Below are 13,256 nucleotides of genomic sequence, written 5' to 3' on the forward strand. Positions count from 1 at the left end.
TCCGTAGAATCGAATGCAGTTTGAGCTGACTGACCCTAAAGGCATAATCCCCATTCCATTAGCGTCTAGTGTCATGGTATTAGAACCTTGAAACGTACCTAAGGTTATGACTTGGTTGTAATTTAATTGCGCCGCAGAAACACTGACCGTAGTGCCGCGTAGTTGAAGAGTTGTTGGGTTGATATTGAGCGTGGTTGCATTCATTTCTTGATTTCCGGATTTAGAAATCGTATCGCACGTCAGTGACGCTGTCACCAATCCGGTTGTTCCGGTAATAGTACCAGTGCATGTGAGATTACGAATTCCATTGAAATCTTTAGTCGGGTTAAGCACCACAGCTTGAGAGGCACCAGCTGCCCCTTCAGTGATGTTAATGTAATAATCTTGACTAAAAGTAGTGCCATTGAATTTCAAGCTTGGAATATTTAATCCTGCTCCGCCCATGTCTAGAGACAGATTTGATAGTATACCAACGGATGTGATATTTGATTGAGCACCAGTCATGATCGTACCGTAATATCCTGATGATGAATTAACAGCCCCAGCAACATCTAGTTCATAGGCTTGGGATTGAGTACCGATGCCGACATTACTCGCTGAATTAATACAAAAGGATGGGGCTAATCCGATAAAACCGATACGAAATAGATTATATGTTGTTGAAGCGTCAGCAGCGTGATAATAACTAATAAATGCTCTATTATAGTTTGCTGCATTTTTACCAAAAACTATATCTAAGGCTTGAGTAGCTAGCATTGATGTTTTCGTGAATGCAATATTTCCACCATCACATGTTAAAGAAGTCAGCGTACCAGCTGATGTAATAGTAGTCTGAGATGGTGTTGCAATAGTACCAATAATTGAAGTTGCTGTTAGGGTAGACAAACCCGTAAGAGATCGTGATGCACCAGTAAATATCAGGTTTCCCCCAATAGTAAGGCCAGATAAAGTTCCTACAGATGTAATGTTTGTTTGAGCAGCTGTTGATAGTGTTCCAGACAATGTGACTGCCGACAAAGTCCCCGAAAGTGTTAGCGATACAATTCCACTTGTGATAGATCCGGTGCTGGATAGTACCAGTGCTTTCGAGTTTTGAGCAGTACCACCTGCAATCCCGAGAACGTAGTCCGGAGCTGACGTTATCGAAGACCCATTTACAGTCAAACTGGAGCAGCTGAGAGCTCCTATACCTGTGATATCTTTGTTAGCTCCTGGTACAAGAGCTACTCCTTGCGTTGCTGTGCCAGCCGTGATACCAGTAAGATATGTTAGTCGATAGTCGTTTCTTCCAAGATAAAGTGTCTGAGCGTAATCATAGGTTAGAAAGCTAAGGAAAGAAGAGTCGGTCAATATCTTTAGCGTGGTGTTGTCTATGTTATGCATCAGCTATATCAAGATTGACTTTTTATCTGCGAAAAAATAATTAATTAGCTAAGTTCGGTTTCGGTGTTAGGTTCGCTTTCGACACTTTCGTTAAGTTCGTCTTTTGGCTTTCGCTTCCTGAAACGAATGTAATCTCTGTTCTTATCGTCGTAGCCTTTCTGGTACGCTAAGCGAGTCTCGCGCGTCTTGAGGTAGTAGCGCTTCTGAGCGGCTTGATGCGCTCCTTGTGCAGTTGATACTGTTCAGGTGTGTATGTCATTGGACTTTATATTATACTAGAACATTTTATTTGTCAGAAATAAAAAGAATTTTATTAATGCAGAATGCCGCAGCAAGAATCAGCTGAAATAACTCAAAGTAGGAATAGATCGAGCAACCTGGCTAGCCACAGCACGCGCCATCTCCAAGTCGGGACCTAACATACTGGCGATGTCATAATATCGTTCGATGCTCTCACGGATCCCACTACTCCCACTAGCCTCGCTGATGGACGGCAGCAACTGGGATAGCTTCTGACGCTTCACAGGTTTGTCAAAGCACGGAAGGCTGACCTCGGCACCTGCACTCGGTGACTGGTCAAGCAGAGTCCTAATTACCGCAAATGCTTCACCTGGCGCGATTAAGGTTGTAGTCTCTATGATGACACGGTCGTCGCTCTTCCTGGAGACCCAAAAGAATTGCCAATGGTTTGTCAAGTTCGTGAGCAGTGCCATCACTGATTCCGTAACGATGATATCCAATGCAATCAATTCCGACAAAGCCTGGAACTCGGACGCTGTTGTCACCACCTTTTTCACTTCGATCAACATCCTCACTCCAGGCAAATGAGGCAAGTAATGTGGAAACTTCTGGGCTATATCACTCAGCACAATCATATCCGTGCGACCAGCAAGAACAATATCGCGACCAGGGACTTCAACGGTGAGGATGTTTACGCCTTTTTCCACACCAACCACGCAAAGCTTGTTATTCGTCAAGACATCGCCAATGTTGGCTACCACGTACTCACGATAAGGTTCCTTTTGCTGCTCCTCGGTACGGTCACTTTTCCACTTGAATTCCTTTGCTGGAGTTGGAACTCCACCGGCGAATTTAACTGTGTCCACAGGCGAAATCCGAATTTTCAAATCGTTCAAAAGGATGTTTCCCTTGGCTGAGTTCATTTCTGAGTGGACATATCGCGTACGCTTGGACAGCACAGTGTGCTCATACACTTTGTCGACCTTATCGAATAGACGATCCATCCTGGAAGTGTCACTCGCTGAACCACCAGCCCCATCCGGAACCACCACCAGCACGTGGATTTCATCGGTGGATGGCGGCAGCATCCCCACCAACACTTTATCGAGGCCGGACTCTCCCTGCACTTCCTTTTCTTCTTGCGTTAGAGATTCGACGAGAGCAGTCTTCTCCCCCTTCTTCAGCTTTTTCACATCTTCAGTGACGCTCGACAGCCACGCGCCGCCCTCCGTCTCCGCCAGGAAGAGCTGCAGTTTGTCTGCGTCGATACCCTTGAAGTCATTCGTCTTCTCCTTCGAAGGTGAGCGCGCTGAAGAGAGGGATTTCGCCAGGAAGAGATGCAGCTTGTCTGCATCAACATCTTTGAAGTCATTCGGCTTCTCCGCCTTGATCGCCTTCTTCAAGTCTCCCACCAGCTGGCTCGCGTCGATGTCCACAGGGAAAGCGCTTCCAGCCACACCAACGATCGCACAAACAAGCTTGACCATCTTTTCTCGAGACGGCAAGTTCTGGAATGAGGAAGAAGGAGGGAGAATTTCTGGCGTACTTAAGCGGAAAAGAAAGCGCGTGACAATGATTTTCAACCAATGATGAGACGCCACGTCGCGCTGGTCCGAACTAATTCTCAAGGTTGCGTCGTCAAAATAGCAGCTGCCTCGAAAGAACGTTCCAGGACTGGTCTCGCAGGTAAATTACGGAAAGTAAAAAAACTGCCAGCGTAATGTTCCATGTCGTACTACTACATGTAGCGTTTTCGTGGGAAATGCCTGATGCCGGGTTTCCAGATTCTGAAAAATTCAGGCGATTCTGCGGGGCCCAAAAAACTGAATTCGGAATTACTACAGCGATGGCGCTCTCTCGGAGTGAGTAATCGTTTGGCCTGGTTAAAAGCTTCGTACACTCTGGTTGCTTATACAAGTGTTTGGCCTTCTGTAGCCGCACAACTTTGTCAGTACAGCCATGTGTGTAATTGACGCACATGCTGCCGAGCTGTTCTGTGATACCGTACTGTACGTATTACGAAGTAGTACCGATATTAGTGATTGGATACTTTAAGAAGCATGTTTCCTGTTTATAATTTAAAAGAGAGTATGCAACCGCTATAACTAGTTTGCACTGCTCGCCACAATCGGGGTAGGAAGTTGAAGGTTGCTGCGCAACAGCAGTAGCGACTCAATAGCTAGGCCTTTTCGGTCGTCGTGGGCATCATGCTCTTGCTTGTGATCGGCCAAATAGTGCCACTCCATTCCTGCATGGATAAAAACATCTTAGAATATCGCATCCGCGTTATTGATTCACTAGATGATCTTCATACCGGGATGATCGGGCCCAGATCAACGTCGTCTGTATCCCAGATGACGATTTTGTGCACTGCGGGAATCATGTGGTCGAACACAAACACAAGCGCCAGGGTGATCTGACCCAGCACGGCGTCGCCGAGCTCCATGGGTGTGTGTGGCTTGTACATCATTCTCTTATGCTTTTCTCTCAAGTTTTGTTGGTCTTGGTCTGGATGACGCAAATTGGTAACTGAGTCTCAAAGGCACCCATTTCATTGACCACCATTCGTGATGAGCATGTGTAATTATTATAGCAGCATAGAAATGATTAGCGTCAACTTCAGCCTGCGAAAAACCCACTTGCCAATAGCCTCTTTTGTAGATCTCAAGAAGATCGTTCATTTAGCAGCACATTGCGTCATCATCGCTTTAAGTTGTGACTGTTGCTGCGATGCTTCAAAAAAAAACCTTCTTCAACAAAATATGGGAATTCGTTTTTTGCGTTGGTAGTGCCGTCTCGGTGGGCCATCGTGTCGTCGGACGCGAAGCGAACAGGTGACGACGGCGACCATTTTGAAGCGCGTTGAAACAAGTGCCACGTCGGAGTCGTGCCAACTGGTACACCTCGGGAAGTATGTCGTATGACTCTCGCTTTTTCATAAAGGCTCTTTAGGTCGAGCGATCCAGGCTAAAAAGTCAATCGCCGTCAACTGACCGGTCCTGGAGCTATCTCCGATACAGTAGGCGTTGCCGACGACGAAACGCCTGACACAGTGACGTGTGCAGCATGTTGCCCTTCCGTGGTCCCGCGAATGGTGGCAATCCGCGATCAAGTTTATTGCATTCTGTTTCGTCAACGCTTTTCACCTTTTATCTCATGTTTATGTTGTAGAATATAGCGCTAATAATTACAAAAGCGACAACTTCAATTATGAAAATTCGGACGCATCTCGTCGATAACAAGGAGAAACATTGTGTCGCATTAGATCTACTCTATGGCGATACACCACACGCTGCATATACAGTGTACACACCACCACCAGGTATTATTACCCCGTACACGACACTTCTGTCGTGACGACGAGAAAACGATGCGTCTGAAGAGACGCGTTTGCTTGAAGTTCAAAAGTGACCTCACAGTTTTCCACGTAAGCTGAAGTTGATGTCCGTAGCTGAGACACAGTCGAGCGTCCCGCAATGCAGTCTCTATGCTACGGGACGCAAAAGAACGCCGCGATCCAGAAGGTCGACGTGTACTAATTCACAAAGCTGCCGTCTTCAGACTCAGTTACCAATTCCCGCCAAGACCAACAAGACTCCGAAGAGAAGAACACTACTTCAAGAGAATGCTGTACAGACCACACACACCTATGGAGCTCGGGGATGCCGTGATAGGCCACATCACGAGTGCATTCGTGCTTGTGTTCGGCTTTATGGTCCCCGCTGTACACAGCGTTGTTAGATGGGAGACCAACCTCAGTCCCATCGTTCCGGTACGATAAACTGCACCACTGACAAATCGGCTGGACTAACGTCAAAATTATGTTTAATTAAAGAAATGGGCTGGAGACATAAGCCCAGTCAGCAAAAACAAGGCGCTCGATTCGCTGCCCCGCCACTAATTTGGCTTAGCTCGTGTTGGGTACTGGTACTGTTTCACTGCGCGACGACGGTACCATCAGCGCAAGGAGTCTGAATCAACTCGACCTTAACAGCGAGTGCCCGCTTACATACTGCTTTAATTTATACTTTTTAAACATGCGCTGCTTTGGCCCTGTAGCACCTAAAAAATGTTGTTGTGCTTTTTTGGGGAGCTAATTCAAGTACTCTACAAAAAAGCGCTTTCGAAAACGGTATCTTAAAAAAAAGCAATAGGAGCTTATATGTCGCTTTTAAGTCTGACGTTGAAAAGTGCTCGCTTAACTGAGGGTCGCTCTTAACCACGCCATGGCACAAAATGCTGTGATCCGATTGGATGAGCGCTTGCTAGGGCTAGCGTTTAAAGTAAATAAAATGACAGGAAGTGCCACGGACATTCGCAAGTGTCATGGCAAGGGGCAATTGCCATGTGCCATGCTACTTTTATTTGCATTAATGTATATTTTAAAAATAGTTTTCATGATGGCACAGTGGCAGGTCTATTCGTAACCACGCCATGCCATGGCTCAATCTCTAGTGCCATGGTATGGCACACGTGGCAGTGGCTAAGAGCCACCCTGAGAAAAAAGCTTTCTGTTTTTCTAAAAGCACTTTGATTTCGAATCACTTTTTCCAATGACATTTTATCAAATCATTGCGATAAAAAATAAAAAGGAATTCCAAAGGTGTTAAACAAAGCGTTTCTTTTTGAAAAAACAACGACTCTTAATTTTTTTGGCTTTCTAATATGATCAAATATTAATTGAGGCCTTTTTTCGAAAGCGTTAAAAAATCGAGCTCTTACCAAACGGTTTTCGTTTAATGGTCAGCCAGCCATCCGTCAAACCGACGTCTACCACAAACATCAAGATGACCGACTCCGCCGGTGCGAAAATGAACGCTGCGACCATCGCCGAGCCCTTCAGCTTGGCCGTGCGCCAGTACATTGAGCAGGACATGGGTGGCGTGGGTCCCAAACTCGTGGGTTTGCTGGCTCACGGCCCAAGAAGTACGCCGAGTGGACGGGCAAGACCTGTGCACGCAACGGCATCCGCTACGAGCTGCGCGAAGTGCCCAAGGACGAGCTGCTGGAGGCTTTGGAGAAGGCCAACAAAGACTCGGATGTGCACGGTATTCTCGTGTACTACCCGTGCTTCGGCGCCTTCCCGAGCTTCGTCGGTGGCACCATGGACGATTTTTTGCGCGACAGCATCAGCATTAAGAAGGACGTGAAAAGACTGTGCCAATTCTACCGTGGCAACTTGTACCGTAACATCCGCTACGTAGACGACGAGAAGACGCAAAAGTGCGTGCTGCCTTGCACACCTTTGGCAATTGTCAAGATCCTCGAACACCTTGGCGTTTATGACAAGACCAAGCCTACTGGCGACCACTTGTCAGGTGTTAACATCACGGTTGTTAACCGTAGTGACATTGTAACAGCGAACGTCTCCTACTCGCTCACTTGCAGAGGTCGTGTACGATGTCTGGACAGTGAGTACGACGGAAGAAGTAAGCGTTAACACACTACTCGCCCCACACTTGGCAGATTGGGAATTGCTGGAGCTCCACCCTTGGTGGACTCCGTTAGAAATAAAAATATCAACCAAGTATCTAACGGGCGAGTGACTACCAATACTAAAAAGACTTCTGGTTTCTGAGACTGCGTCGTCCAGGTCTCATACTCCCCTGAAACTGGAAGTCTTCCTTAGCTTGTTTGCGCGTCATCTGGGTCGGATTGTTGTTCTGGTTCTTCATCTGTATCCCCATCAACTTGAGTACACAGGCATTCGACACCAAGCTACTTTCGATGTTGGCGAAACTTGCCCTTACCCAATGGCTTGGTTAAGGCATCAGCAGGCATGACCTTAGACGGCATGTGTTTTACCACAATGTAACCAGCATCGACATAGTCAATAACCTTGTATATCACCAGATCTAGACACTTGATCTTGTGATGTCCGCTGCAATGTGTCATGACCGGAACAGCTGCAGCATTGTCCGTCCAGAGAAGAGCTGGAAGCTCGACAGGAACTTGTAGTTCGGCTAACAAGTTTTGTAGCCATCGAATTCGATCTGCACAGCAGCTGGCTGCTGTGAGCTCAGCACTGCATGTATCTTTAACTGCACTGGGCTGTAGCTTACTTTGGTATGCTACAACACATCCACCAAGTGTTACAACTTGGCCAGTAACAGATCGACGAGTGTCCATATCATTGCCGAGGTCAGCATCAGCATATCCAGCGATAGAAAGATTGCCCTTTGCAGAAACGTTTGGTAGCACCAATCCATAGGAACTAGTCCCCTTCAAATACGTAAGAGCGCGTTGAGCCAGTCCAAAATGTTCCTCTGTATAACAGTCAAGAAACTTGCTCAAGACACGAACCGCGTTCGCGATATCGGGTCGCGTACAACGCACCAAATACTGTAGGGAACCAACAATTTGACGAAATGGTAGATCACTTCTGTTTACGTCAGGTCCGTAGGGTTTGCTGGGTCTCATAGGTTTTACTTTTGGGTCCATTGAAGTACGGACCACACGAGCAGTGTGATCGCCATATTTTTCCACAATGTGTTGAATGTACGATTCTTGTGACAACGTGACTCGTGTCGGCTCCACTTTTACATTCATGGCCAGCAAGAGGTTGATCTCCCCTAAGTCCTTTAGCTTAAATTCACTCTTCAACTGTAAAATTAGCCACGTAATACCCTCATTTTTAGCCGCAATAACGACATCATCAACGTAGACTGTAAGGAAGATAGGAGAGTCGTCGACCCACTTGACGTAAACGCCATCTGCAATTATGCTGGATTTGAAACCAAGCTTCACTAGATATCTCTTCAAAGTTGCGTTCCAGATCGGAGGAGCTTGCTTTAAGCCATATAAGCTCTTCTTCAACAAGCACACACGTCCAGTGCCATCGTCGAACAACTCTGGTTGCTCCATATACACGTCGACATCCATCTCACCGATTAGAAATGCCGTAGTGAAGTCAATTTGGCGAAGTTCCAGGTCATAGTAGAATGCGAGCACAATGACAACACGGATTGCCTCCATGCTCACAACTGGAGAGTATACTTCCCAATAGTCTGAACCAGACACTTGCTCGAAACCCCGAAGAGTAAGTCGAGCTTTGTAGCGTACAATTTCTCCGTTTTGATTCCTTTTAATGACAAACACCCAGCGACTGGTCATGATCTTAGTGTCCGACGGATGGTTCACTAAAATCCACGTATGATTCGCTTGTATGTCAGAGATTTCCGTTTGCAAAGCTTGCCACCACTTATCACCATCAGGACCTGCAAGCGCTGCACGAACTGACTTGGGCAGCTTGTCCGTAGTTGAGATGAAGTAATTGGCAAGCGAATAGCCATGTAGCCTTACGTTTGGACGACGTGTAGGTGTTGATCTGCGAAGTGTAACAATTGGGTCTTTGGTGTGTGTTTTCTGACGTCGCTTAACTTCAACCAAACCCGGTTGTCGCTTCTTTTCAACGTGTTTTGTGCATCTCGTATCATTCTCATGTCCATCGACACGAATTATAGAAGTGGAGTCACAATTTGGAGTATCATAAGTCTGGGCCAGCTCCCCTGTTCGTCTGCGTTTTGTTGGACCTGAGTTGATATTATCAAACTCAAGCTCCCCCGCTCTTCTAACTTTCGTCTCTTCCACTACATCGCCTCCAACCTTAGCATCCATAGGACCGACTTCATCGGAGCTATGCAATGCCAGTGCAGTTTCATCGCTGCTACAGGAGCTCGAGTAGTCATGAAGAGGAAGTCTTACATACGGGATTGAAACAGGTAGCACCACACCAGGCTTCTTCGCGCAGAACTTGTCAGGCAACTGATCCACATAGTCAGCCGCCACTGTCCACTGTTCGCGAAACTTTACGTCACGAGACTCCACAATGTGTCCGGTAACAAGATCGAGGACACGATATCCAGTCGTGGATTTAGGATATCCTAGAAACAATGCCTCTTTCGCTGTCGTATCTTGTTTACCTTTCCGTCTTTGCTTAGGGACGAAGTACGTTGCAGCAGAGCCCCACACACGTAGACCAGATACATCAGGTACACGACCTTCAAATAACTCGTAAGGTGTACTGCCTTTTATGGCTTTGGATGGTGAGAAGTTGCGTATCGCTACCACAAACTTGAATGCCTCTCCCCATAGTTTTGTTGGAAGTCCACTGGTTACGAGGAGAGCGCGAACAGATCGCAGTACTACACCATTCATCTTTTCGACGAGACTGTTTTCTTCGGGTGTATACGTATTTGTATACAGCGGACGAACTCCATTGTCTCGGAGGACTTGTTGTAGCTTTTGATTTACAAACTCAGTTCCTTGATCAGACCCCAGGAATCTGACAGGTCGCTCAAATTGCTTCAGCTGTAAGATCAACGTCTTCAAGTTGTCTGTACATTGAGACTTTTGACGGAGTAAGAAGCCCCATAGGTATCGTGAGTATTCGTTCTCCACGAGCTGAAACATCACCTTTCCAGCAACCGAGACCTCACCATAGTGACAGACATCGGTCATCAGTTTTTCACAACACCTTATTGATCGACATGGAGACACATTCTTGTATGACATTCTTCGCGATTTTGCTAATGTACAGCTTAGGCAATCCATCGCATCTCTAGTGCGCTCACTAGGAGACATCGTCATGCCTGAAACCATCTGATCACGATGGAGCTGCTGCAATGTTGCAAAATTCACATGACCAAAGCGAAGATGCCACCGAAATATCGATTCACCTCCAGCCACAAATGATGCAACTACTTGAGGTGAATTACACAAACCACGAGTGCGATAGTAACGTCAACTCTTGACAAACACTATTGCTGTCGGCCCCTTCCATAATAGCCGCCTTGGAGGTCCGTCCTGAGGATACTGTGACTCACATTGCCAGCCTTGCTCTTCAAGTGCATTAACACTTAGCAGATTAACGTGACATCCAACAACATTACGAACTCCAGTAAGAACGCAATCAAGCGCTTCTCCAGTTTCGCCACGTCTATCTTGTGTGGATAGGAAAGATACAGGCAATTGAGACACCAAATGTTCCGTTGTTACTTCTCCTGTCCACGAATCATGTGGCGTGTTCGTCTCCACGTAGTGCGGGAACTGTGTCATAAGTGACCGGTCAGCGCAGGTATGCGTAATAGCTGCTGTGTCTGATATCCACTCCAATGAATTAGAGGTATCAAACGTCGACAATAATGTAGACCCAGTACTTGACACAGCACAAGTATTTTCAACACGACCGATCATTCCCAATGGTAACGGCTGAGGAGGTCCACCTTTGTTTCCCCCATATCCTCTAGAGCTATCCCCGGAATTGTTGCCACACTTTGCCTTTTCAGCATCTACGTTGCCGTGCTTCAGATCAAATTTGAGCTTACGACACTCAAATTTGTGATGGCCTTCTCTATCACAATAGAAGCACTTGCCCTTCTTTCGTTTACAAGGACCAGACTTTTGATTGGCTTTGCTTCCTGCTTCACTGGATTTAGCTCCACGAGATTGTGCTCCACTGGGTTTAACCCAGCTAATATGTTTACTAGATTTGTCACAAGTTTTCTGTTTCTTAGCCACGTGCATGATCTTCGAGTTTCCCTTTTCCTCATCGCGGACGATCTCATCCATCTCGGTCTCGGACTTCAGTGTGCTCAAGACTTGCTGCAGAGTGGGTCGGGACCCGGGAGCCATGATGCGAGAAAACTGACGCACGACATCTCTGTGTGTCTGCACTACTCCCATGAGAATCACGTCCACAGTGAGATCATCATCGATAACCTCGACCCAGATTAGCCAACGCACGACGTGTATCGTGAATTTCCTGAAGCCAAGAATCCATCGTCTGCTCACGAGTGTAAGTTGCGTGGAAGAATTGCTTCAATACCCACACGTAATTAGAAAACTCACGCTTAGTGTGGTGTGCTTCCAGATCTTCCGACATTTCCTTGCCAGTTGGAAGATCACACATACGCTCAGCGTCTTCAACTTTAGCACCTCGAAGCAACGTATCTTTTACAAAGAAGTCCAACATATCGTAGCGCTGTTGAAGTTCCCCATTTACAATCGGACGCTGTACGGATCCATCGATCAGACCCCAAGCATTAAGTCGATGTAAATAGGCCATAACTTGAGCGCGATAGAGGTTAAAGCTTCCTGCCATTTTTGGTGGGTTTTTGTTCACATCCAACGCTAGGTTAGGCGGTGGCAATGGTATCCTTCGTTGTTGTTCTTCATTAGCATGCAACCTCGCTGGAGCGTTCACCACCGGAGTTCCAGTCAAAATGAGTGTTGAAGTTGGTGAGCTCAACGCAGAAACAGACTGCGGCTGTGGAGACTGAAGGACAGGCATCCCGCCAGCACCACCAGCCAACGGACCTACCGGTCCAGCCGCTACTGACGCTGCAGGCGCTGATACAGCCATCATCCGTCGCGACGCGGTCGGAGACGGAGTACCAAGTAAGTCTGACATCAAAGGCAGCGTCCACGACACCGTCAGCGTTCACGTAAGTTCTGGAAGTTTACTCCAATTTTGGGCTCATAACCCTAACAGCGAACGTCTCCTACTCGTTCACTTGCAGAGGTCGTGTACGATGTCTGGACAGTGAGTACGACGGAAGAAGTAAGCGTTAACACACTACTCGCCCCACACTTGGCAGATTGGGAATTGCTGGAGCTCCACCCTTGGTGGACTCCGTTAGAAATAAAAATATCAACCAAGTATCCAACGGGCGAGTGACTATCAATACTAAAAAGACTTCTGGTTTCTGAGACTGCGTCGTCCAGGTCTCATACATTGTCGGCCGCCCATTGGCTGCTATGCTTGCGAATGACGGCGCTGACGTGTACAGCGCCGACATTTACTCGCTGTACCTATTCCGTCGCGGTAAGCTCATCCCGAGCGAAGAGACGCAGGAGACGGCGTGTAAGAAGTCTCGTGTCATCATTACTGGCGTCCCCGTTAAGAGCTACAAGCTGCCGCTTGAGTGGGTCAGCGAAAACACGGTCATCATCTACGTCGCGTCCTTCAAGAACGTGGACGATGCCGAGCTGCTTAAGATAAAGGGCGTGCAGTACGTGCCACTGGTGGGTAAGGTCACGGTGGCCATGCTCGAACGCAACCTGCTGCGTCTGTACGAGAACTTCCACTGGAAGCCTAAGAAGGTCTGGCAGTAAGAGCGTGGATGAGGATAGAGAGAACACCTCGCTCACCGCTAAAATGCATAAATCTTCCTCGTTACAGGGAAATTCACAGCGTGTGCAGTACCGTAATACGCTAACTCCATCCAATTACACTTAATAGCGCCTATGCTGACTCCATTATCTCTACATGCACTAAACTGGACGCTGTGACTTTATTCTGGTCGTTCACGGCTTTCGCTTCGAGTGTGTGCGGCCCCACGCCGAGTCCACGCAGCAGCATATTGCCATCGTCCACGTGGGTTTTCTTCAAGTAAATGTCGTCATCAATCAGCAACTCGAGAGTTTGTACATTCACGGCTGTGTACTCGAGGACAATAGACTGATGTCGTTCGAAGATAGCACCATCCAAGGGAGACGTTAGTGATAGGTGTACCTCGTCCTCAATAGAGGGAGTGGGTGGCTTTCGAACGTAGACATCTTTCTTGTATGTCGTGAGCTCTTCGATTAGCCCAGGAATGGGGATAGTAACTTCGAGATGAAGCTTAAATATC

General features: G+C 47.2%; 3 protein-coding genes across 3 annotated transcripts; 2 read left to right on the forward strand and 1 right to left on the reverse strand.

The window, feature by feature from the left end:
* Nucleotides 1-1,655: 1,655 nt before the first annotated feature.
* Nucleotides 1,656-3,126, reverse strand: PITG_19373 (Crinkler (CRN) family protein; the record flags this gene model as incomplete). The annotated part of the gene is made up of 1 exon (XM_002896125.1): nt 1,656-3,126. The coding sequence occupies one exon, from the start codon at nt 3,108-3,110 to the stop codon at nt 1,722-1,724; it is 1,389 nt and encodes a 462-aa protein (XP_002896171.1).
* A 3,308-nt stretch (nt 3,127-6,434) lies between these two features.
* PITG_19374 (methylenetetrahydrofolate dehydrogenase [NAD+], putative) lies at nt 6,435-7,389 on the forward strand (the record flags this gene model as incomplete). Its single annotated transcript, XM_002896126.1, has 3 exons — nt 6,435-6,521; nt 6,551-7,034; nt 7,253-7,389. The coding sequence occupies 3 exons, from the start codon at nt 6,435-6,437 to the stop codon at nt 7,387-7,389; spliced, it is 708 nt and encodes a 235-aa protein (XP_002896172.1).
* A 2,924-nt stretch (nt 7,390-10,313) lies between these two features.
* On the forward strand, nt 10,314-12,814 carry PITG_19375 (methylenetetrahydrofolate dehydrogenase [NAD+], putative; the record flags this gene model as incomplete). The annotated part of the gene is made up of 5 exons (XM_002896127.1): nt 10,314-10,331; nt 10,489-10,568; nt 11,139-11,323; nt 11,983-12,068; nt 12,349-12,814. 5 exons carry the CDS (start codon nt 10,314-10,316, stop codon nt 12,736-12,738), a joined length of 759 nt encoding a protein of 252 aa, XP_002896173.1.
* Nucleotides 12,815-13,256: the final 442 nt, after the last annotated feature.

Source organism: Phytophthora infestans, genomic scaffold (assembly GCF_000142945.1).
Source record: "Phytophthora infestans T30-4 supercont1.103 genomic scaffold, whole genome shotgun sequence".
Classification (NCBI taxonomy): Eukaryota; Oomycota; class Peronosporomycetes; order Peronosporales; family Peronosporaceae; genus Phytophthora; species Phytophthora infestans.